The sequence below is a fragment of the Equus quagga genome, chromosome 2, assembly GCF_021613505.1.
Source record: "Equus quagga isolate Etosha38 chromosome 2, UCLA_HA_Equagga_1.0, whole genome shotgun sequence".
Taxonomy (NCBI): domain Eukaryota; kingdom Metazoa; phylum Chordata; class Mammalia; order Perissodactyla; family Equidae; genus Equus; species Equus quagga.
The window spans coordinates 40,030,812-40,052,896 of record NC_060268.1 but is presented as its reverse complement, the minus strand read 5'-3'; the positions used below and the strand labels follow the sequence as shown (position 1 = coordinate 40,052,896).

General features: G+C 37.0%; 1 protein-coding gene across 2 annotated transcripts in view; it reads left to right on the top strand.

Annotated features, from left to right (window-relative positions):
• The window catches only part of UBR1 (ubiquitin protein ligase E3 component n-recognin 1), a 163,634-nt gene that overhangs the window by 132,457 nt on the left and 9,092 nt on the right, over nt 1-22,085 (top strand). For both annotated transcript variants that reach the window (XM_046651989.1, XM_046651988.1), the window contains exons 36-44: nt 1,538-1,593; nt 2,580-2,676; nt 6,465-6,532; nt 7,656-7,806; nt 12,284-12,371; nt 13,705-13,838; nt 15,330-15,438; nt 18,011-18,067; nt 20,527-20,604. In XM_046651989.1, coding sequence (XP_046507945.1) covers nt 1,538-1,593; nt 2,580-2,676; nt 6,465-6,532; nt 7,656-7,806; nt 12,284-12,371; nt 13,705-13,838; nt 15,330-15,438; nt 18,011-18,067; nt 20,527-20,604 — 838 coding nt within the window. The remainder of the gene's footprint in view (nt 1-1,537; nt 1,594-2,579; nt 2,677-6,464; nt 6,533-7,655; nt 7,807-12,283; nt 12,372-13,704; nt 13,839-15,329; nt 15,439-18,010; nt 18,068-20,526; nt 20,605-22,085) is intronic.

Sequence of the window (22,085 nt, the reverse complement as noted above, 5' to 3'; positions counted from 1 at the left end):
TTTTATTTAAATGTATTTTTGTAACAAGACATGCTTTCGTGATTTGAATTAAGTGGCATGAAGCCACTTCTTTCACAGAGCCCTCCTACTCTTTTCACAGAACCTCCTACCAGCTTCAGTCTCTATGAACAGATTTCCAAACCTATCAGACTTACATCATGGATAAAAGATATATACAGGTTTATATTTACTATGACTAAATAAAATGAGAAGTAGGAAAAATGAGGTTTAAATAGAATATAAACAAGTTGATGAGAAATGTAAAACATTCTTTTGGAGTCATGATCTCCTATCTCCTCAAACTTTCAGTGAAGGTATTTTACACTTTACTATCTTTGAGAAGACAAGCATTAGGAATCACGAATTTATATTTAGACATTGAACATTAAAAAAGGTCACAATTTGGGGGGCCAGCCCTGTGGCAAAGTGGTTAAGTTTGACACACTCTGCCTTGGTGGCTCTGAGTTCATGGGTTTGGATCCTGGGTGCGGACCTACACCGCTTGTCAGCCATGCTGTGGCAGTGACTCACATATAAAGTGGAGGAAGATTGGCACAGATATTAGCTCAGGGCTAATCTTCCTCAAGCAGAGCCAAAAAAGAGTAAGTTTGGCAACAGATGTTAGCTCAGGGCTAATCTTCCTCAGCAAAAAAAAAAGAGGAAAGGTCAGAATTTTGTCATAAAAGAGATGAGAAATTCACTGGAAAATAGGACTGACTCTTCATATCTGGTTCTGTAACCTAGTAGTTGAATTCTATTTGACTGATATAGTGTTATATTGTTTTCACTATAGTACTTTTTCCATCCAGTGGACGCAATGCTAGACTTTATTCCTAGTGTACAAGCAGCTAACTTACCTCATTCCCTGTGAGTATGGGAGATAGATACAGGGTGTTCTGGCATCATTAGGAACAATAGTTGAGGAATCAAAACAGAGGGTCTTTTGATACTGTCCATTCAAAGATGGAAAAAGAAAATAGAAAATAAGTCTTCTACACTCAGAGATGTATCTGCTACCAAGGATCAGTGAAAATACGTGTAATTTAGCAATAAATACTCTAGGCAAAGGTAAAATATATTTCTGAGTCCATGTTTTTTGGTATTTTCAATTTTATCTATAAATCTAATTCTCTTTTAGTAGTACCTATAAGAGAAATAAAGTTGCTTTCATCTGCCTTATATATTATTTTTAAGCAAAATAGGTTGTGACTATACATAAAAATTACTTATTTAAAATTTTTTTGCATAGAAGAGATGTTAAAAGGAGGGAAAATGAACCAGGATGCTTTGTTTTTCCCATATATTCTTTATAGATTGCTGCAGGGGCTTTATTATTTATAGTGGCAATTTGTAAATGACCTACCTTTGCTTCTCTAGTAATTCTCACTCAAAAATTTGGAAATTTTTGCATGGACTTAAACTTGAACCTTTAAAGGGTCTGGTCAAAATTATAATAAGTTAACATCTGATATACAGAAACCAAGTATACAATTGTAGCAGTATTCAGGATTTATTTTTATTTCTCTTACCCTTTGAGAAAACCTCTTGGGAGATGAAGGAAAACCTCTGTTTGGAGCACTTCAAAACAGACAGGTATGTATATTCCAACAGGGTCCAGGTAACTCATGGTATGCTATTTTAGGGAGTCCACATTAATGTATCATTTTTAAAAACCCTCATTTACTCCTTTTTCTGTAAAAATTAGCAGAATTAAAGGGGAAAAAAAGTGACCACTCTCTTAGGAGACCAAATGGCCAACACTGTACCCTTTAGAGAGTTTGCTCAATCTCGGTGGTTAAATGTGCTTCGCAGAGAGATTTCAGGTGATACTTGGTTACTTTTTCTCCCCTTCTCCATTTATTGCCAAATCAAAAACTTGGTGCCTCCTACATTTTTCCTTCTCACAAGCTTTGCACCATCTTTTAACATTAAGTATTAGTGTTGGCTTAGGCCATGGCTCCTTGGAGGGCAGATCCTGACACTACAGTACTGCACTCCTGCCTCAGGCCTACGCCTCATAACGTAGGGGACCCTGAAACACAGTACTCAAGAAATGTGCTCAGTAGGCCTGTGAAGACAGAAGGGGCAATCGAGGATGCCCAAGACCACCCCCCTCCTCGCCATTTCCCCCTTGTTTTCCTGACGGCTGCGCAGGAGACTTGTAGTCATGGTGTGCTTCCCTACAGTTCCTGTCCTTCCGTTTGGGAAGCAGATCTGTTCCCTGAATTCAGTGGTTTTCTGCCATCATTTTAGAATTTCTGTAAATATGTTTGTTCACTCAAGCCTCAATAGAATAAATTAGGCCAAACATTTAAGAAATTGACTCCGGGGAAAATAAGTACTTAAATAAGAATTGAAATGATTAAAGCTTTAATTCTTCCATGTCACAGGAAAATCTATTAAAAATTTGGTGAAGTCATAAAACTTTTTAGAAGTATTAAAAATATTTATTTGCAAGGGTGTAAAGTATGTTATGTGTCTGTAACTAATTCTTGCTGACTAGGATTGATTTTTATACTGAATGACTTGAGTCTGGCATCTTCCTTTATCTTTTTATCTTCCCCTCTCTTACAATCTAGCATAATGGTCTGAAAGCATTAATGCAGTTTGCCATTGCACAGAGGATTACCTGTCCTCAGGTCCTGATACAGAAACATCTGATTCGTCTCTTATCGGGTAGAGTCTTCTCGGAATTATTATTATTGTTATTATTTACATGTCTTTTCCATTGCATTCTGGCAGTGTATTTCGTTAGGAAACAACACGCTGTGCTAATTTTGAACACTACAGCAGCCTTACAAAAGAAACAAAACACCTACCTGCCCCTGTAATACCTGCAATCATATTTTAAAAATCAGGTGTTTTCCAAATGTTTTCAATTTAAGTTCCTTACACCCACCTAGGGGCTTTATTGAACCAACATGCCCAACTACTAACATCTTTGTATCCCAATCTGGTTAGAAAAGGGAGCAATGACCTGGATAGATCGCTTAAAAATATGTTTGATTTTGCTGGTGAATCAAAGTCAAAGTCATGTAAAATAACAGAAGTGTGGTAATCTGAGAACGCAGGCCCAAGCATGCCCTTTTCTTTGAGAGGCAGGCTATAACAGCTGGTTTTCTTAGATTCTAACAAGCTAGAAATTAAGCTCTTATGGTGCTCTCAATTAATATAAAAAGAAAAAGAAGGGTTAGAGATTACACAGCAGTAGAAGGATTTGGCTTTCGTTTTGGTTATCTGCATATCCGTTTGGGCATTTGTACTACAGGAGCTCCTCTACAGCTAAAGAGGACAGCCCTAAAAAGGACTCTTTATAAATCTATTTGTTCATAAGTTCAAAATGGTAGGGGGTTTAAGCTTGTACTTCCCAGATATGTTTCCACCAAATAAAGAGAGTCCCTTATTTTTTTTTAAGCTCTGAAGCCAGACATAGTTTTCTTCTAGTTGATTTAACAGGCAGTTTTTTCCAAAATTGACCAGCTACTTTATCTTGAAAGTCTGTTGAGACAGATAGTGTTCCTCTTTGTTGATGCTCACAAGCCGCTTAGGGGCTCTTCCTGAGCAGCTTTCTGCTCACTCTGACATGGGGATTCCACGTCTGCATCTAAGGCTGCCACCTAAGTTTCATTAGAACTTCCAGCATGCTTAGCTTGTATATTTTCTAATTAACTTCCAGCTGTCTCCTGAATTAACCTCATGTTAATAGGAATCTAATATTGATGCTGTTCCCCTAGCTATAAACTTGACATTTTTCCCTTTTTTTCTTACACTTTTTCTCTCATTGGTTGATCGCTCGGGCCCAGAACTTTGTGCATGTATATCTGCCTGTCTTTTTTCTTAGGACCTGCTCCTGTTGTTGAACAGTTTATCCTATTTGCATAGTATTTTTTTTTAATTGGTGTGTCTTTTCATTTCAGTCATAATTTGGATACCTTGTTTTACTGGCACTTCCGAATCATCTCCCTGCTCTCTCACTTACCACAACTTAGGGGATTTATAATGTTTAAAACACCTCAAAATAAGCACCAAACAAGGAGACTATTTAACTTCATCACAGATGGCAGAGACTAAACTAATAGTGTATACTTTCTAGTTGGCAGTAACTAACAGAATTGGTATGCTTTTGCTCTGTAGTGTCGCTTTGTGCCTATATATAAAAGTTTGTCATATGAAAATTTATTTGCAGGAACATGTTTACTTGTAAGGTGTTAGGGTTATAAACTATATATGGAGGTATAAGATATGGTCCCTGCCATTATAGGGCTTATGACTGAATGAAAGAAGCAGAACCTCTGTGAAAACACACATTACCTATAAAGCAGCCAAATGCCAGATGTGTGGTACAAAAATGTGCTTCAAGAATTGAAACGAGGAAGAGATCACTACGGGGCTCTGCTGTTCTCTCCTCTTAACAGGGGTAGGATTTGAACTGAGCCTTGCAGGGAAGGCACATGAGGATCACTTGAGAGGGACAGAGACAGCATTCTAAGCACAGGGCACAATTTGAACAGAGATTGAGGAGGTAGAAAGTGTGTGGTATGTTCAAATAGACACGTTTGATAGGAGTAGTGGTGCCTATAGATAGAGAAGCATGAAGTTGTTTTGATAAAAGTAGAGAGTCTTAAATGCCCTGGTGAGAAGTTTGAACTTTATTCTTTAGGTTATTGGGAATTTTTTTTTTAAATTTTGGGTAATAGTATTCTAAGGTTAATTTGATATTATATAGGTTGGATTGGAAAAAGGAGAAATTAGAGGTAATGTATATGTCTGGATGTAGTAGCAGAAATTGGGGCAGGCTGGGCAAGGGCAAAATTTTGAATTAAAATTAATAACAGAGTGATTGAGAGAAATAGGGAAGTCCACAACAGAGAGCTGTTTTGAGTGAAAGGTGATGAATATTGTTTTAATATTTTGATACAATGCTTACTGCCAAGTATGTGCTAGGCACTATACAAGAATCTTTTAATATCTCATTTCTTCTAACTACCGTCCTTCAAGGAAATTATCATTATCCCCATTTAGAGATAGGGAAACTGAGGCACAGAGAGGTTATATGACTTGACCAGGGTTATATAAAATATAGGCAGGCAGAACTAATATTTGAACCCAGGCCTGACTATAAAGCCCATTCTTTTCCCACTATATCACATAAGCTTTGCCGAGTTGTTTAATTTAGCATAAAGGGAAGATTTTACTGATAAATGAAATGAAAATATGCATGCCAAAATTAACTTTTTATTTAAAAGGAATTATAAAATAAGTATATTCAGCAACTGGGGGAAAAAAAGTTTCACAACTGCCTGTAAGAAAAATTTGATAATAGAAAGAATGTTCCACTGGCTGAAAAGGTATAGAATTCAGGACAAAAGATTAAGACTTATTAAAATGACCTGAGAGCAAAACAATTTGTAACACCAAGAAGAAAATAAGATAGGTAGTATCATGGGCATGTTAACTGATATATCAGAAATACTACTGAAAAATTTCAATATGAAGAAATGAGAACTGGAAACAGCAAGTGACTTGTCAAAAACACGTAGCTAGTTAGTGGCAGAGCCTTGTGATCACTTTAGTTTTATAAAGCAAATATTAACGTTTATTGAGTGGTTACTATGTACCAAGCTTTGGATAAGTGCTTTAAATGCATGTGTTAATGAACCTCCCAACAATCTTGTATATACTGTAGACAGAGAAGTTCAGGCACTTGCCTTGACAAATAGAGCCAGTATTGGCACCCGCTTCTGACTCCAAAGGCCATGAACTCTTTATGCTTTTTGTTTAGAATCTTGGATTTGGGGTTAAGAAATTGATTTAGTCTGAAAAGAGTCTTCTCTGTCTCTTTTTTTTTTTTTAAAAAAAAACAGCTTTATTGAAATATAATTAATTCCCTCATTTTCTCTGATTTCTGAATTGAGAGACTGGCCAAATTAGAAAGACAATAGCTTTTGAGCTATTTGCATTTTCTTCCAATCTTCAATCCATATAAACCATCATCTGATTTTGTTCAGGAGGAGCTTCACTCTCATTTTACACACTGCTTTGCACGTTTCCCTGCTCCACATCCCAAATTTGTGCACATAAATTATGTATCAGAATATTTAGACACGTGTAGTTGGGGGAAACAAGTGGTAGGGAACATTGTATAAAAGTAATTCTTATTCATTCAGCAGATATTTATTGAACAATCTCTATTTCAGTTATCCTAGCTTATTTACCTTTTCCTCCTACGTCTTATCCTTCAGCCTTTAAATTATATCCAAGGCTTTGTAGGAACCTTTTCAAACTAAGAAGATAAACTAATTTTTAATTATGATTCCCATATCTTAAAAGTGTGATGTACCAGTTTACCGGTTTCTGTATTTTATAACCCTATTACATTTTTCTTTTAGATGTTTGTATCTTGCATTTTATTTGACTACATTGCTGTCTTACTGACTGAATTACATTGTTTTTGGTTGTTTTAGTTGTTCTTCCTAACTTAAAATCAGAAGATACACCTTGCCTTCTATCTATAGATCTGTTTCATGTTTTGGTAAGTGTTCAATAAAATTTTTTTAAAAGTCACAAGTTCATAATTTCATGTGTTGTCTTCTTTCAAATTCATGCTCTTTGTTCAGGATTATAAATTATTGGTGTTCAAACTATGAAGTTTAGTCTCTTTTTCCATTCTGTTTACATATAGATACAGATTTGACTGAGACCATCAAAATCGCTTTAAAAATGAAGGGACATTTTCTCTTTACTTTGTAATAGGTCTTTTCCCATTGATTATATTTAGTTGGTGTCTGTACAAGCAAATTTTTCTAATGATATATTATGTTCCCCACTTCCCTTCTTAACTTGTTTACATTATAAGCAGTGAATGACAGTGTGAGCTATCTTAAAGTCATTAATTATTTGGTGATAGAGACCAGGCCTTGGATGTATCTAGGCTTCCCCAAAACACCTGTGGATAGGTAGCAACTGTTTTGTGAGTTTCTTGCAAAGCTTTTCTATCCCTTTGCTGATCCGATTCCTTCAAAATGAATGCTATAGAGAGAGCAGTGGTGAGATTGGGAGCATGGATTGTGGATGCAGTGTTAGCCAGTATCCTCATCCCTCTACCCAGGCCTCTGTTATCTACTCTGTTATCCAGGCCTCTGCCCAGTGGTTGTCACCCCTACCTTTTGGAATCTCTTGGGGGCACTTTGAAAAGAATGCCGGTAACTGGATCCTACCCACTGAGATTGTGATTTGTTGAACTAGGGTGGGGTCTGTGTATCAGGTTTATTTTAAGAGCTCTCCAAGTGATTGTAATGTTGAATCTTCTGAACCACAGAAAACCTAGAAGAACTTGGGTATGCAGTGATGTTTTAGATACAACACCAAAGGCACACTCCATGAAAGAAATAATTGATAAGATGGACTTCATTAAATTTAAAAACTTCCACTACCGAGAAATAGAATAAGTAGACCTAGCAAAAGGGTAACCTGTTTGGTGATGATTTTTGTCCTTCATTTATAGTCTAAGATAGTCTGTTGAATAATTAGGAAAAACAAAGTGTTTGTTAGAAAAAACAAACAGTGCAGCATCTAGTACCCCTTACATTTAGTTATGAGATTAATTTGTATTGGTCTTTGTTGTTACTCGTGTTGATAACCATTTTCTCTCTTAGGTAGGTGCTGTGTTAGCATTCCCATCCTTGTATTGGGATGATACTGTTGATCTGCAGCCTTCATCAATTAGTTCTTCTTATAACCACCTTTATCTCTTCCATTTGATCACCATGGCACACATGCTTCAGATACTTCTTACCATAGACACAGGTAAAGCTCCCATTGGTTGTTAGCTATAAATATTTGCCCATGATTTATTGGCAAAATTAATTATGCTTGTGTTTAATTATATTACATATTTCTATATTACGTCTATTTTTGAATGATTATTCATTTGTTTCTTTATGGGTGCTGTTTAAACAGAAAAGTAGAAGAGCTGTGAAAGGGATAATTAGCTAAACCTCTTGATTCTTTAACTTTTGACTGTGCTCCAGATACAGAGAGACCTACTTTTGCCTTTTTTCCAAATTCCCTAATCTCAAGGTTGGGGATTGGTCTCTCTAAGGTTTGTCCCTACCTAAATACTTTCAGCCTTTTGATAAGCCTGTCTATGAAACCGTTTTTATTCCTTCAGTAGAATGATGATACTTTATTGGTCTTACAGCATTTATCACATAGCATCTTCTTTTATAGTTTTATCTTTTTGTTGTTCCACTCCTTTCCCTGCTTCTCCTTTCTCCCTACTCTTCCATCCCCACTGTAAGTTTCTTGAATAGGGAACATTCAGATTTCAAAATCATCCCTCATAAGCTTCAAATGTCTTAACAACTTTTATTATACCTGATAAGTACTCATTAAATGGTTTTGTTTGTTTTTAAAGATTTTTTTTCTTTTTCTCCCCAAAGCCCCCCAGTACATAGTTGTATATTTTAGTTGTGGGTCCTTCTAGTTGTGGCATGTGGGACACCCCTCAGCGTGACCTGATGAGTGGTGCTAGGTCCACGCCCAGGATCCAAACCAGCGAAACCCAGGCCTCTGAAGCAGAGCGCAGAAACTTAACCACTCAACCACGGGGCTGGCCCCCATTAAATGTTTTTTGAATGAATATTCATTTGAGGATACATGAGTAATATAAAACCATGGAATTATGATATAGTTGTCCTTTTAGATTCTGCTCTTAATAGAAAGCAAAGTCTGGTTCTGGGTGTCAGTGATTAAAGAGCTACTGAAAGTTCAGATAATTTAGAGGACAGATAATTAAAGTCACCTTTGAGCAATATCTAGCAAAATTACATATGTCTTTACCCTCTGACCTGCCAACCCCACTTGTAGGACTCTATCCCCAAGCTATACTGGTAAAAATATGAAAGGATACAAGCACAGGATTATTCATTGTGGCATTATTTGAAATAGCAAAAAACTGGGAGATTGGTTTAATATCCTGTGGTATGACTATAGACTGGAATGCTGTGAAGCTATATAAAGGAATGAGCAGGATCTACTGAAGAAGTGTCAGGACATATTATTAAGTGAAAGAAGTAGGGTACAGAGCAGTGGTTACGGTGTAATACCTTTGTGTAAAGTATTTTATGTGTATGTGTGCATATATATGCTTACATATATTCATTTTTTTAATGTTTTTTATAAATGAAACAATAGAAGTATAAACCAAAAACTAAAAGAGAATTGCCTCTAGGGCATGGTAAGGAGTATGGGGATTTTAGCAAAGACTCTGTGAATGTCTTTTAAATGTAGTTTTGATTTTACAACCTTATAAAAGTTTTACTTAACTAAAAAAAAATCAAAGTGGAGAAAAATAATTTTTAAAAATTGAAAACAACAAATGAACCTAACTATAACAAAAGTATATTGAGAAAATAATTGCTTAAGTGACTTTAAAACAGTACTTCAGCTGTACTTCCCTAATACAATATATTCTGACAATGAAAGAACTATAAAAGAAAATCTTAAACTGAATTCATATTAGTAGTACTAGTATTGTTAATTTGAAATTATTTTAGGTAATTTTTAGGATAAACCAATAAGTGATTGTCATAATGTCATTGAGAACTAAGATTTTCAGCATAAGAAGGAGACAAGAGAATAAATTAAGAAAAGTTAAGGAAATACCAAATAATCTCCTAGTCAAAATCCCAGCAAGTTATTTTGTGGATATCAACAAACTGATTCTGAAGTTTATATGGAGAAGCAAACAAAAGACCCAGAGGAGCCAACTCAATATTGAAGGAGAACCAAGTCAAAAGACTGACACTACTGGACTTCAAGACTTACTACAAAGCTACAGGAATCAAGACAGGGTGGTATAGTGAAAGAACAGACAAATAGATCAAGGGAACAGAATAAAACCCAGAAATAGACCCACATAAATGTAGTCAACTGATCTTTGATGAAGGAACGAAGGCAAAAGGAGCAAAGAAGTAGTGCTGGAACTGGACACCACATGTAAGACACAGACCTTATATCCTTCACAAAAAGTAACTAAAAATGGATCATAGACCTAAATGTAAAACAGAAAACTATAAAACTCTTAGAATATAACATAGGAGAAAACCTAGATGACCTTGGGTATGCAGTGATTTTTTTAGGTACAACACCAAAGGCATGGCATGCTCCATGAAAGAAATGATAAGATGAACTTCGTTAAAATTAAAAACTTGTGCTCTGCAAAAGACAAAAGAGAGAATGAAAAGACAAGCCACAGACTGGGAGAAAGTATTTGCAAAAGATACATCTGATTAAAGACTGTTATCAAAAATATATAAAGAACTCTTAAGATGCAACAATAAAGAAACGAACAACCTGATTAAAAATGGGCAAGAGACCCAAACAGACACCTCACCAAGAAGATAAACAGATGGCAAGTAAGCATATGAAAAGATGTTCAACATCTTGTGTCATTAGGGAATTGCATATTAAAACAACAATGTGATACCACTATACCTATTAGAATGGTCAAAATCCAAAACACTGACAACACTGAGTACTGGCAAGGATGTGGAACAACAGGAATTCTCATTCATTGCTGATGGGAATGAATTCCATGCCACTTTGAAATAGTTTGGCAATTTCTTAGAAAACTAGACATACTCCTACCATACAATCCAGCGTTCGTGTTCCTCGGTATCTACCCAAATGAACTGAAAACTTGTGTCCACATAAAATCTGCACACAGATGTTTATAGCAGCTTTATTCATAATTGCCAAAACTTGGAAGCAACCCACTGTTCTTCAGTAAGTGAACGGATAAGTAAACTGTGGTACATCCAAACAATGAAATATTCTTCAGTGCTAAAAAGAGCCATCAAGCAGTGAAAAGACATGGAAGAACCTTAAATGTGTGTTACTAAATGAAAGAAGCAGATCTGAAAAGGCTACATACTGTATGATTCCAATTATATTACATTCTAGAAAAGACAAAACTGTGGAGACAGAGAAAGTATCAGTGGTTGCCACGGGTTAGGGGAGAGAAGGAGAATAGGCAGAGCACAGAGGATTTTCAGGGCAGTGAAATTACTTTGTATGATAGTGTAATAGTGGATGCATATCAATAGTCATTTGTCAAAACCCTAGAATATACAGCACCATCAATGAACCCTAATGTAAACTATGGCCTTTGGGTGATAGTGATGTGTCTGTGTAGGTTCATCAGTTATAACAAATGAACCACCCTGGCGCAGATGTTGATAGTGAGGGAGGTTGTAGGTGTATGAGAACAGCAGGTATATGGTAACTCTGTGCTTTCCACTCAGTTTTGCTGTGAACTTAAAACTTCTTTAAAAAGTAAAGCATTAATTTAAAAAAAAAATCCTGTTACACAGGTCTGTGTATTTGTCAAGACTCATCAAATGGTGCATTTAACATTTGTGCATTTCATTGCCTGTAAAGTTTACCTCAAAAAAAAAAGAATCATATAGAAATATTGAACTCTTAGATTTAAATTGGAAACATCAGTATGAACTCATGATATATTTTCCTCTTTTAAAAAAAAGTGTATATTTCCCAAAGAGATCTTAATTGTAAAAAGAAAACAATTAACAGTATGCATCCAAGGTAAGAGACTCAGGGTAATTTTAATTGTAGCCTTTCAGACGAATTAATGTATGAACAAAATTAAAACAAGAGAGCACTATTCAAATGTGCTGTAACCATCCTTCACAAACTGCAAGGTAGGCATCTTTATGCCTGTTTTAATACAATAAAACTGAAGTTCAGAGAATTTAAGTGGCTTACTCAGCCTTTTAACCTAAGTGGGAGAGTTTGCAGTTGCCAGAAAGGTTTAGGATGGTCCTCCTTAAGGACACATTAAAGAAGGAGAATGATCTCACGAAGTTCTTTTTGTGTGTTTCTTTGGGCATAAAGGCAGGAGAGCAGCCTACTTCCTTTTGTAGGGATTGAATTTCTACCAGCTGGCTAAGACCCCCAGGAACTCAGAGCAGGTAGATCACCCTTAATTTGTTTACCTGATCATATTATAATGAGGTAAATATTTATTAAACATCCACCTTTAGCAAGGTTGTGATTCTGCCCTGATTGTTTCCCCAGCTACCATACTGATGAAGTTTATCTAACAGTTTTAATATTCAGAATCAACTATTTAAATTAAGAACAAAGGAAAGAACCTCAGTTGAGTTGACATTGTTTATTATCCTTGAACCAGGAAATTGAGGGGTAATTTATAAATCAAACAGCAAACTCACAGATTTATTCTTCAGAATTTCTTTTTCAGACCTTCCCCTTGTTCAGGTGCAAGAAGAGAGTGAAGAAGCTCGTTCTGCATCTTCTTTCTTGGCAGAAATTTCTCAGTATACAAGTGGGTGAGTAGCAGTCTGTTAGTCCAATCTATTTCAGTATTGTTTCAATAATTCCATGTCATTGTTCAGTTGTTTGGCAGTATAATTTTTGAAACATTTTAATTCCAGTTTTTAAAAATTAAAGACTTTTGGAATAACAGCTACCCATCTATTTGTCTCTGAGATCGAAACAAGTTTTGACACATCTCTACTCTTATAAATTATTCTGGGAACCTAGGTAAAAAATTATAGAATTTTAACAATTGGCAGCATTTAGAATTTAAATAAATGTGGAAAACATGTTGTCCTTTTAAAGTAGTTCATACAGTTGATGCACTTAACTGATTAGAGTTTTTTTAAGGCTGTCATGAGTAACAGGGGAAATATATTAGCAAGGCAGAGGTTAAAACTTGTGCTGAGCTTCACCTGCTGCCAATCTCCCTCTTTGTTTTCATCTTCGTCAATTTTCTTTTTTAGTTTAGGTACTGAATATATGTGTGTGTGTGTATTTATTTTTATATTCATAGACCTTTTTTTTTTCCACTGGGAAAGATTCTCCCTGAGCTAACATCTGTTGCCAATCTTCTTCTCTCTCTTTTTTTCTCTCCCCAAAGCCCAGGTACATAGTTGTCTATCTTAGTTGTAAGTCCTTCTGGTTCTTCTCTGTGAGCCACCGCCACAGCATGGCTACTGACAGCCAAGGGGTGTCGTTCTGTGCCCAGGAACGGAACCCGGGCTGCCAAAGCAGAGTGTGCTGAACTTTAACCACTAGGCCATCAGGGCTGGCTCAGTAGACTTTTATTTTTAAGAGCTGTTTTAATTTACAAAAAATTGAACAGGAAGTACAAAGCGTTCCCATTTATTCCCTCCCTTCACCAGTTTCTCCTGTTATTAACAAAACGTCATACATTTGTTAAAGACAATAAACCAATGTTCATACATTGTTATTAACTAAAGTCCATAGTTTACATCAGGGTTCACTCTTTGTGTTGTACCATTACAGTATCATGTAGTTTCACTGCCCTACAAATCACCAATTTTAATACAGATATCAGGAAAGTATTAATTTTTTTTAGCTAACATAGCTGCTTTGGTTAGTTATTGATAAATATATCTGCTTCACATTTCATTACATGAGTTAGGAAAAAGAAGAAAGTAGTTATTTGCCTTAAAAATCTACGTGGTAAAAGATGCAAAATTTGTGGTTTTCTTTAGGAAACTATTAGGTTTAAAGAGTAAAGCTATAGTTAGTTGAATATTTTGTTTTAAATGCTTAGATATGTTTTAGAAAGGGGATGTGTTTAAAATCTAGAGTTTTGATCTGATCAATATTCTGTTCTGTTCCGGGGCCTCTTAGCTGCATTGGGAGTGGGATTCCTGGCTGGTATTTGTGGGTCTCGTTGAAGAATGGCATCACCCCTTACCTTCGCTGTGCTACATTGTTTTTCCACTATTTACTTGGAGTAACTCCACCTGAAGAACTGCTTACCAGTAAGTAGGAAAATAAGATCACAGAGTGGTAAATAAGAGACTTTTTTTCCTTATCTTCAACCTCAAGAATACAAAGTGAGAGCAGGCAAAACCATTTCTCTATTCCCCACCTCTTTCATCAGTGTTCACTCTGAACATGTGTGCCCCTGCCCTAGCGTAGCTTAAAGGTGAAGCCAAAAACCAGATTAGCCTCATAATCTGCAAAACCTACTCATGTCTTCTATCTATGTATAGTTGATGTGCTTGAGCTTATAAAATGCCTGCACGCAGAATATAACTAATAGGATATACAAGAAATTAGACACATTGGTTACTGTTAGGGAAGAGAACTGTTTGGCTAGGTGGGAGGAAAACTTTTTTGTATGCTCTGTTATTTAAATTTTGAATCTATGACTATGTCTGTTATAAAGAATGCTGCTGGGAAAGGCCAAGTGTAACAAATCAAGGCCATGTATATTTGAGGAACAGAGTCGTTTTCTTTCTCCTTTCCATGGCTTAAATCTAGCTCAAAGTAGAGAAGGCTTCTTTCTGGTTTTGTGTGGGTAAAAATTAGAACGTTTGTATGATCTGGAAGAGTCACCAAAATTGCTCAGAAAGTTTTCCTTTTGTCCTTTGAGATTAACTGACCAGATCAGCTTTACTGGCTGTCAGCTTCTTCATCTTGATTTCAGTTCAGCAGGGTTTATTGGATCTAGGTTTGTTCTGATTCTACATTACATAAGTAGAATACTACTTCCCAAGTAGTTACCAGTACAGATCTGCTGTTTCATTAGAAAAAATCGTGTGTTAATTTATCTAGACCGTGCTGTAATATGGCAATGAATAAGATAAAGTCCTTTCTTTTTATTGAGAAGAGACCAAATGTAAACAAACAGATAAATTTATATAATATAATGTCAAATGATAAGTGCTACAAAGAAAAATAAAGCAGGTCATGGGCATAGAGAATGCTGGGGCCAGAGTGGGTAGTACTTCTAGATAAGAGAGTTATGGAAGGCTTCTCTGTGAGGAGACGTTGAGCAAAGAGACATTGAAAAAAGAGATGGGGTTGAACTGGGTAGAGAGTTGATGGAAGAGTATTCCTAAGCAGAAGGAACAATAAATGCCAAGGCTTTGGTTGACATAGTCAAAGAATAGTAAAGAGATGAGTGTGGCTGAAGCATAATGAACAGGGAGGGTGATAGGAGATGAGGTCGAAGAGGCAGCCAGGGGCAGATCATGTAGGGCCTTTATGCCATGATAAGGACTTTGTGTTTTATATCGTGTGGTGGTTTGACTGGAGAAATCTGATCAGGAGAATGGCTCAATCAGATTTATGTTTTAAAAGGATCACTGTGGCTTATTTGTCACCCACAGTTTTATAGAGTACAAAATGTATTCTCTTACTATATATAGAGTATAGAAATGAGCATAAACAGTGAAGAAACTCTACTAACAGGTTGACCAGGTAAGAACAATGTGCTTATCAAGTGTGTTTTTATTCTCTTGCAGATGCTGCAGAAGGAGAGTACAGTGCACTCTGCAGCTATCTATCTTTACCCACAAATTTGTTCCTGCTTTTCCGGGAATATTGGGATACTGTAAGGCCCCTCCTCCAGAGGTACTATGGGGACAAAATATCATTGTTAGCTTATTATATAGTTTGGATATTTTAAATTAAGATTCTTCGCTAAGCTTTTAGATTGATATATTGATTGAAAGGGGTAACAAAAATACAGGAGATTCCTAATTCACACAGTTAAGGAGTTGGGGACAAGACCAGTGGCCATGGGCAGCTGGAATTTCTACTTGTTCCACCATGACTACCATTCATTGTACTTATTTTTCCCAAAGCTGCTATCTCATCCTAGTTTCAAATCAGTGTGGGGTGAGGGAGGAATGCAGTAGTATTGTTGTCAGTAGCATAAAGTCACAAATAAGTATCAGAAGAACCCAAATTGGGGCTATATCTAAAACAATAGCATCTCTCTAGTGGTAGCACACATCTCAGGACTGTGACTCAGGAGGAAAAAGAGCCATTTGATAAGTGAAAATGCATTAGTTACATTTCCCAGGGAGATGTGTGTCTTTCAGAAAAACTTTCTACCCCATTACCTACTGTCTTTCCTGATCACTTTCTATCCTCCTAACTTTTAGTCTCCTTACCCTGTCTTTGCCTCCACCATTTTCTTTTTTCTTTCTTTTGAGATGTAGTTGACATATACTGTCATTTTAATAATAATTTTCACTGTGTTACTCTTATTTTATTTCCCCCATTAAAGATTCAGACACCCAATTCCAATGTGTGTGGGGGAGCTGTTTTCCTCACATATCCAACAAGCAGTTCTCTGATACCAGCTGGGCATCCTACAATTCAACTCAATTCTGACATTATCTACCTGGAGATAGTGTCAGATCCCACAGGTTAAGGGCTCAGTCCTACAAAACTGACACCCACAAACACACTTCAGACAGACACGAATCAAAAGTCCACGTTGTCACTAATGACCCCCGCCTTGGGTTTGATTAATTTGCTACAATGCCTCATAGAACTCAAAAAAACATTTTGCTTACTAGATCACTGGTTTATTATAAAAAGATGTAGCTCAGAAACAGCCAGACAGAAGACATGCATAGGACAGGTGTAGGGAAAGGAAGCAAAGCTTCTATACTCTCTGAACTCACCACTTTCCCTGAATCACGATGTGTTCACCTACGTGGAAGCTCTCCAGATCCCATCCTTTTGGATTTTTATAGAGGCTTCATTACAGAGGCACGATTGATTAAATCATTGGCCATTGGTGATTGGTTCGACCTCCAGCCCCATCCCCTCCCTGGAGGGTGGGTGGGTGGGGCCTGAAAGGTCCAACCCTCTAGTCTCTTGGTTGGTTCTCCTGGCAGCCAGCCCCCACCCTCAGGTGCTTTCCAAAAGTTGCCTCATTAACATAACAAAAGATACCTTTGCACTCTCATCACTTAGGAAATTCCAACGGTTTAGGAGCTCTGTGCCAGGAAGTAGATCAAAGACCAAATGTATATTTCTTATTATAAATCCCAATATCACACCCATGATTCCCTTTAGTCTTTTTAATTTTCTGCCTTTGTCTTTAAATCAACGTCTCTTTTCTTCCATGACCAAGTCAGGATGTGTTTGAATGTTTGCTTGTCTCCTGCCACCTTTCTCTGTGCTGTCGTCTCTTCTGTTAGGTTCTTTTCTGTGTTGCCTCATTTCTCACAAGGTATTCTAATCTCCAGTTTGATAAAAATGAATCAAAATGGATTAAAAAATTTAAAAATCAGCATCACACATTGTGTTGAGTACAATAACAGTAGGTTATACTAATTTTACTTTTATATTCTTGGAGTTGATATGTTCTGAACTTGCTGTTCTAGTGTCATGTTAAAAACTCAAACTTTGAAACAGAAAGTCCTGGCCCTTTGTACCATTTCTGGCACTGCTTGCCTCAAAGCCTTTCCTTGTCCTCTGCTCTGTAATGCAAGGGCCTGACCCCTGCAGGCCATATTTCCCAGTCTTCCTTGTCATTTGACTTCCGCCTGCATTTGGCCTGTGAGAGACGCTGGCAGGATATTGGAGACCAGGAGGAAGAGAGAGGCCTGAGTGTTTAGGCCACCTCTCTGCCTTGTGGAGCATCGCAGGCAGTGGCTGTAGCTCTTTTCTGGCTCCAGTTTCCACCAAACAAGTCTACTCTGGTTCCAGTATCCACCAGTGACCCTGGCCCCTGGGCTCTAGTAATACCACTATTTCCTTTGGTTCCTCCAGCCTGGGAGGGCTGGTAGCTTCCTGGTATTGGCTAATCTTTGGGTAGCTTTGCCTTTTTGTCTCCTAGTTGGCTTCTCAGCCCTTTCATCACCTTTCTTACCAATTCCTAGTATTAAATTCCCTCTTGTTGAAATACTCAGAATGGATTCCATTTTTCTAGTAAGAACTTGATTGATAAACCCTTTAAAAAAGAAATTAATAAAAGACAGGAGGAAAAATAAATAGGAGGACACAAAAAAGAAGAGGAGAAAAGAAAGAGAGAAGAAAGAGGGCTAAGATGTAAGATAAAAGAAGTCTAGCAGAGGAAACCTGGAAAGAAGGGACAGAAAGATTTGGAGAGAATGACTTGCTGATGACTATTGTGCTGAAAGTGTGATGACCCATTTGCTTGTTTTCTTGGCTCCCCATGCAGGTGGTGTGCAGATCCTGCCTTACTAAACTGTTTGAAGCAAAAAAGCACTATCGTCAGGTTGGTTTCACCTCTCAGTGCTTTTCCTCCATCTACAAGTTGTGTTTCCAAAAGAAGTTGGTTTGTTGAGCATGCTTTCTAGTCTGTCTTCTTCATTCTCACTCAGTACAGTACATTGTTTCCTACATTTCTTTAGGTCTTTGCCAGAAGTTAGATTCTTCCTACTATTTCTTTTTTTTTTTTGAGATTTTATTTTTCTTTTTTCTCCTAAAGCCCCCCAGGTACATAGTTATATATTTTTAGTTGCGGGTCCTTCTAGTTGTGGCATATGGGATGCCGCCTCAGCATGGCTTGACGAGCAGTGCCATGTCCTCACCCAGCATTTGAACCCGTGAAACCGTAGGCTGGTGAAGCGAAGCCTGCGAACTTAACCACTCGGCCATGGGGCCAGCCCCTCTTCCTTCTATTGATTGTTTTCTCAGAGTGGCTATCCTCTCCCTCTTAAATTGTTTAATACCACCAGCTCCTCTTCATTAAGCTAGTGCTTGTCTATTAAAAGGCAAAGGAGGAAATGGCATCTTGGAGCTGCTGCTATGTTAAAATCAGAGACTAGCAACAGTATTCATATAAACCGCTCTTTTTCCTTTTGAGAATAAAATAAGATATGACTAGAACGAGTCCCTCCTCCTCTTCCCTTCCTATTCTTATGCTTAGAGACTACCCAACAAATCTTTTCTTCAGCTCTCCTGTCTCCCTAAAGTTAATGGCCAATCAGAATCCACTCTTCCTCAAGGACCAATTCAAATGCGCCCTCCTCCCTGAAGCCTGTTGTAATATATCCTCTCATATGTGTGTGTTCACGTGTGTGTGCATGTATACCTGCCAGAGCCGTAAATCACTAAACAGCAAACTCAGCGAGGGCCAGAACTGCATGCTTATCTTCTGTGTGTCTCCTCCAGGGCCTGGTTTGTTTTATGTACAATGTCTAATTTTTATTCAAATTAAATTGCATCTATAAACAAGCAGAGGAATTGGCCCCCAGCCTTAAATATTAACACCAGTACTGTTTTTCTGTGGCTAAGCAAACATTATGAGATGGTATACATTTGACACCTTCTTTTCTCACCCCTTGAACTCCTTTCACCTTCACTATAAATGTCCATGTGCTGCCTACCCCTTAACCTAACTTCAGTGATTTAGAGATTATAGATCTAGCTCCTGTGCTCAGATCCAGTAGTATTCCCATCACCAAGAAAAGAAAGATCTTAGAGAGAAAAGTTTAAAAGATGAGTATATTTAGGACTGTTAATCTCATATAATGCCGTTTAGACATCTACCTGTTTCCCCTGCATGGTACTAAAATATTCTGGGAGAGTTAAAAGACAGAACACATACAGCTTTTGGTCATGAGTAGTTTGTAATCTAATTATGTACATAAACTCAAGACATAAGAAAAGTATAATAATATATGGAATATACTTGAATGCTACAGAAATTTAAAGAGTAAGAGATTCTTAGTGATGCAAGGTTAGTCTTAGAGGAAATAATTTTTAGCTGAACATAGAATGAATTGTAGAATTTAAATTGATTGGGGTCTGAGGAGAGAATCCCATGTTATTCAGATGACCTTCCCCAAGGCATGCATGCAAGGCTTTTAATTTGTCTAGTATGGTAAGAACGAATAATAACATTTGCAAACATATATCAAGTACTAAGTGTATTATGTTTCACTTCATTATCTTATTGAGTCCTCAACAGCTCTGTGAGATTCCTTGATAGCATTATTCATATTTAAAATTTCTTAAATCAGCATGAGTCTTTTATGTTTCTCTTCACCCCACCCTCAAAAATGTACTGATAAAGGGGCTGGCCCCGTGGCCGAGTGCTTGAGTTCATGCGCTCCGCTGCAGGCGGCCCAGTGTTTCGTTGGTTCGAATCCTGGGCGCGGACATGGCACTGCTCATCAGGCCACGCTGAGGCAGCGTCCCACATGCCACAACTAGAAGGGCCCACAACGAAGAATATACAACTATGTACCGGGGGGCTTTGGGAAGAAAAAGGAAAAAAATAAAATCTTTAAAAAAAAAAAATGTACTGTTAAATTGGTGGTGTGTCTTATGATTAAGAAAGTATAATATTCATCCTCAGTTTACAGACGAGGAAATACAGATTTAAGTTCAGTGATTTGTCAGGTGTCACAGAAGTTAGAATTTGTAACCAGGTCTGTCTGATTTCAAAGGCCTCTATTCTTAACCACTTCTTTATATTATTTTCCTGGACAGTATAGAAATCTAGCTATTAGGAAGTAGTGGGAGTTGAGTCTGGAAAAGAAGCCAACTGATGAAAGATTGGAAATTCTAGGCTAAGTTTGGATTTAATCTAGTCAACAGTGGGAATTACTATGGATTGCAAGCATGGATCCTTTTGTTATTTTTAAGACAGTCTTCCTTCTATTACTTGGTCACTTTTTTATCTGGGCTTATTTACTCATAAAATTGCTTTTTACATTACATTTCCAGGTACCCTAGAAAAAGAAATAGTTTAATAGAGCTTCCTGATGATTATAGCTGCCTCCTAAATCAAGCTTCTCATTTCAGGTAAGAAGAAATATATATTTTAAATTTTTTTGAGCTTGCAATTGGTATACACCACCATTAAAACTGCTTAAAGTGACCACTGAACATCTCTATAACAGTGATTGCCAATCTTTTTTTTTCTTTAGAAGTGAAAACCACATAACATACGATTAATCATGACGAAGTGTACAATTCAGTGGCGTTTACTGTATTCATGGTGTTATGCAACCACCACTTCTCTCTAGTTTCAAAACTTTTTCATCACCCCAGAGAAATATCTTGTACCCACTGAATAATCACTCCCTATTCCCCTCTTTGCTGATCTCCTGGTAACCAGTAATCTGCTTTCTATCCCCATGGATTTGCCTATTCTAGATATAGCATGTAAAAGGAATCATACAATATATGACCTTTTGTGTCTGGCTTCTGTCACTTAGCATAATGTTTTCAAGGTTCGTCCAAGTTGTAGCGTATATCAGTACCTCCTTCCTTTCTTGGCTAAATAATATTCCATTGTAAGTATATACCAGAGTTTGTTTATCCATTCATCCATTGATAGGCAGTTAGGTTGTTTCCCCCTTTAACTGTTATGAATATTGCTGCTGTAAACATTCATATACAAGTTTCTGTGTATATATGTATTTCCTTTTCTCTTGGGTATAATATATATATACCTAGGAGTGGAATTCCTGGATCATTATGGTAATTCTATGTTTAACTTTCTGAGGAACCACTAAACTGTTTTCCACAATGGCTGCACCATTTTACATTCCTACCAGCAGTGTACTAGGGCTCCTATTTCTCCATATCCTCACCAACACTTGTTATTTTCTGTGTTTTTAATTAAAGCCATCCTCGTGGGTGTAGTGTTAGCTCATTTTGGTTTCATATACATTTCCTTAATGACTAATGATGTTCAACATCTTTTCATGCACTTGTTAGACATTTGTCTGTGTTCTTTGGAGAAATGTCTGTTCAAGTCCTTTGCCCATTTTGTAATTGGACTGTCTTTTTTGTCATTGAGTTATGAGAGTTGTTTATATATTCTGGATATTAAACCCTTATCAGATTTTTAATTTGCAAATATTTTCTCCCACTCTATAGGTTGTGTTTTCATATTCTTCATAATGTCCTTTGATGTATAAAAGTCAATTTTATCTATTTTCTGTTGTTGCTTGTGCTTTCGGTGTCAAAACTAAAAATCCATTGCCAAAATCTGAAGTCATGAAGATTTACCCCTGTGTTTTCTTCTAATAACGTTATAGTTTTAGCTCTCATATTTAGGCTCTGTATCTGTTTTGAGCTAATTTTTGGAATAAGGTGGGAGGTCCTACTTCATTCTTCTTTTCATGTGGTTTCCAGTTGTCCCAGCACTATTTTTCAAGAGTCAGTTCTTTTCCACATTGAATAGTCTTGGCACCCATTTTGAAAATCAATTGGTCATAGATGTTTGGGTTTATTTCTGGACTCTCAATTCTGTTCCATTGGTCTATAAGTCTATC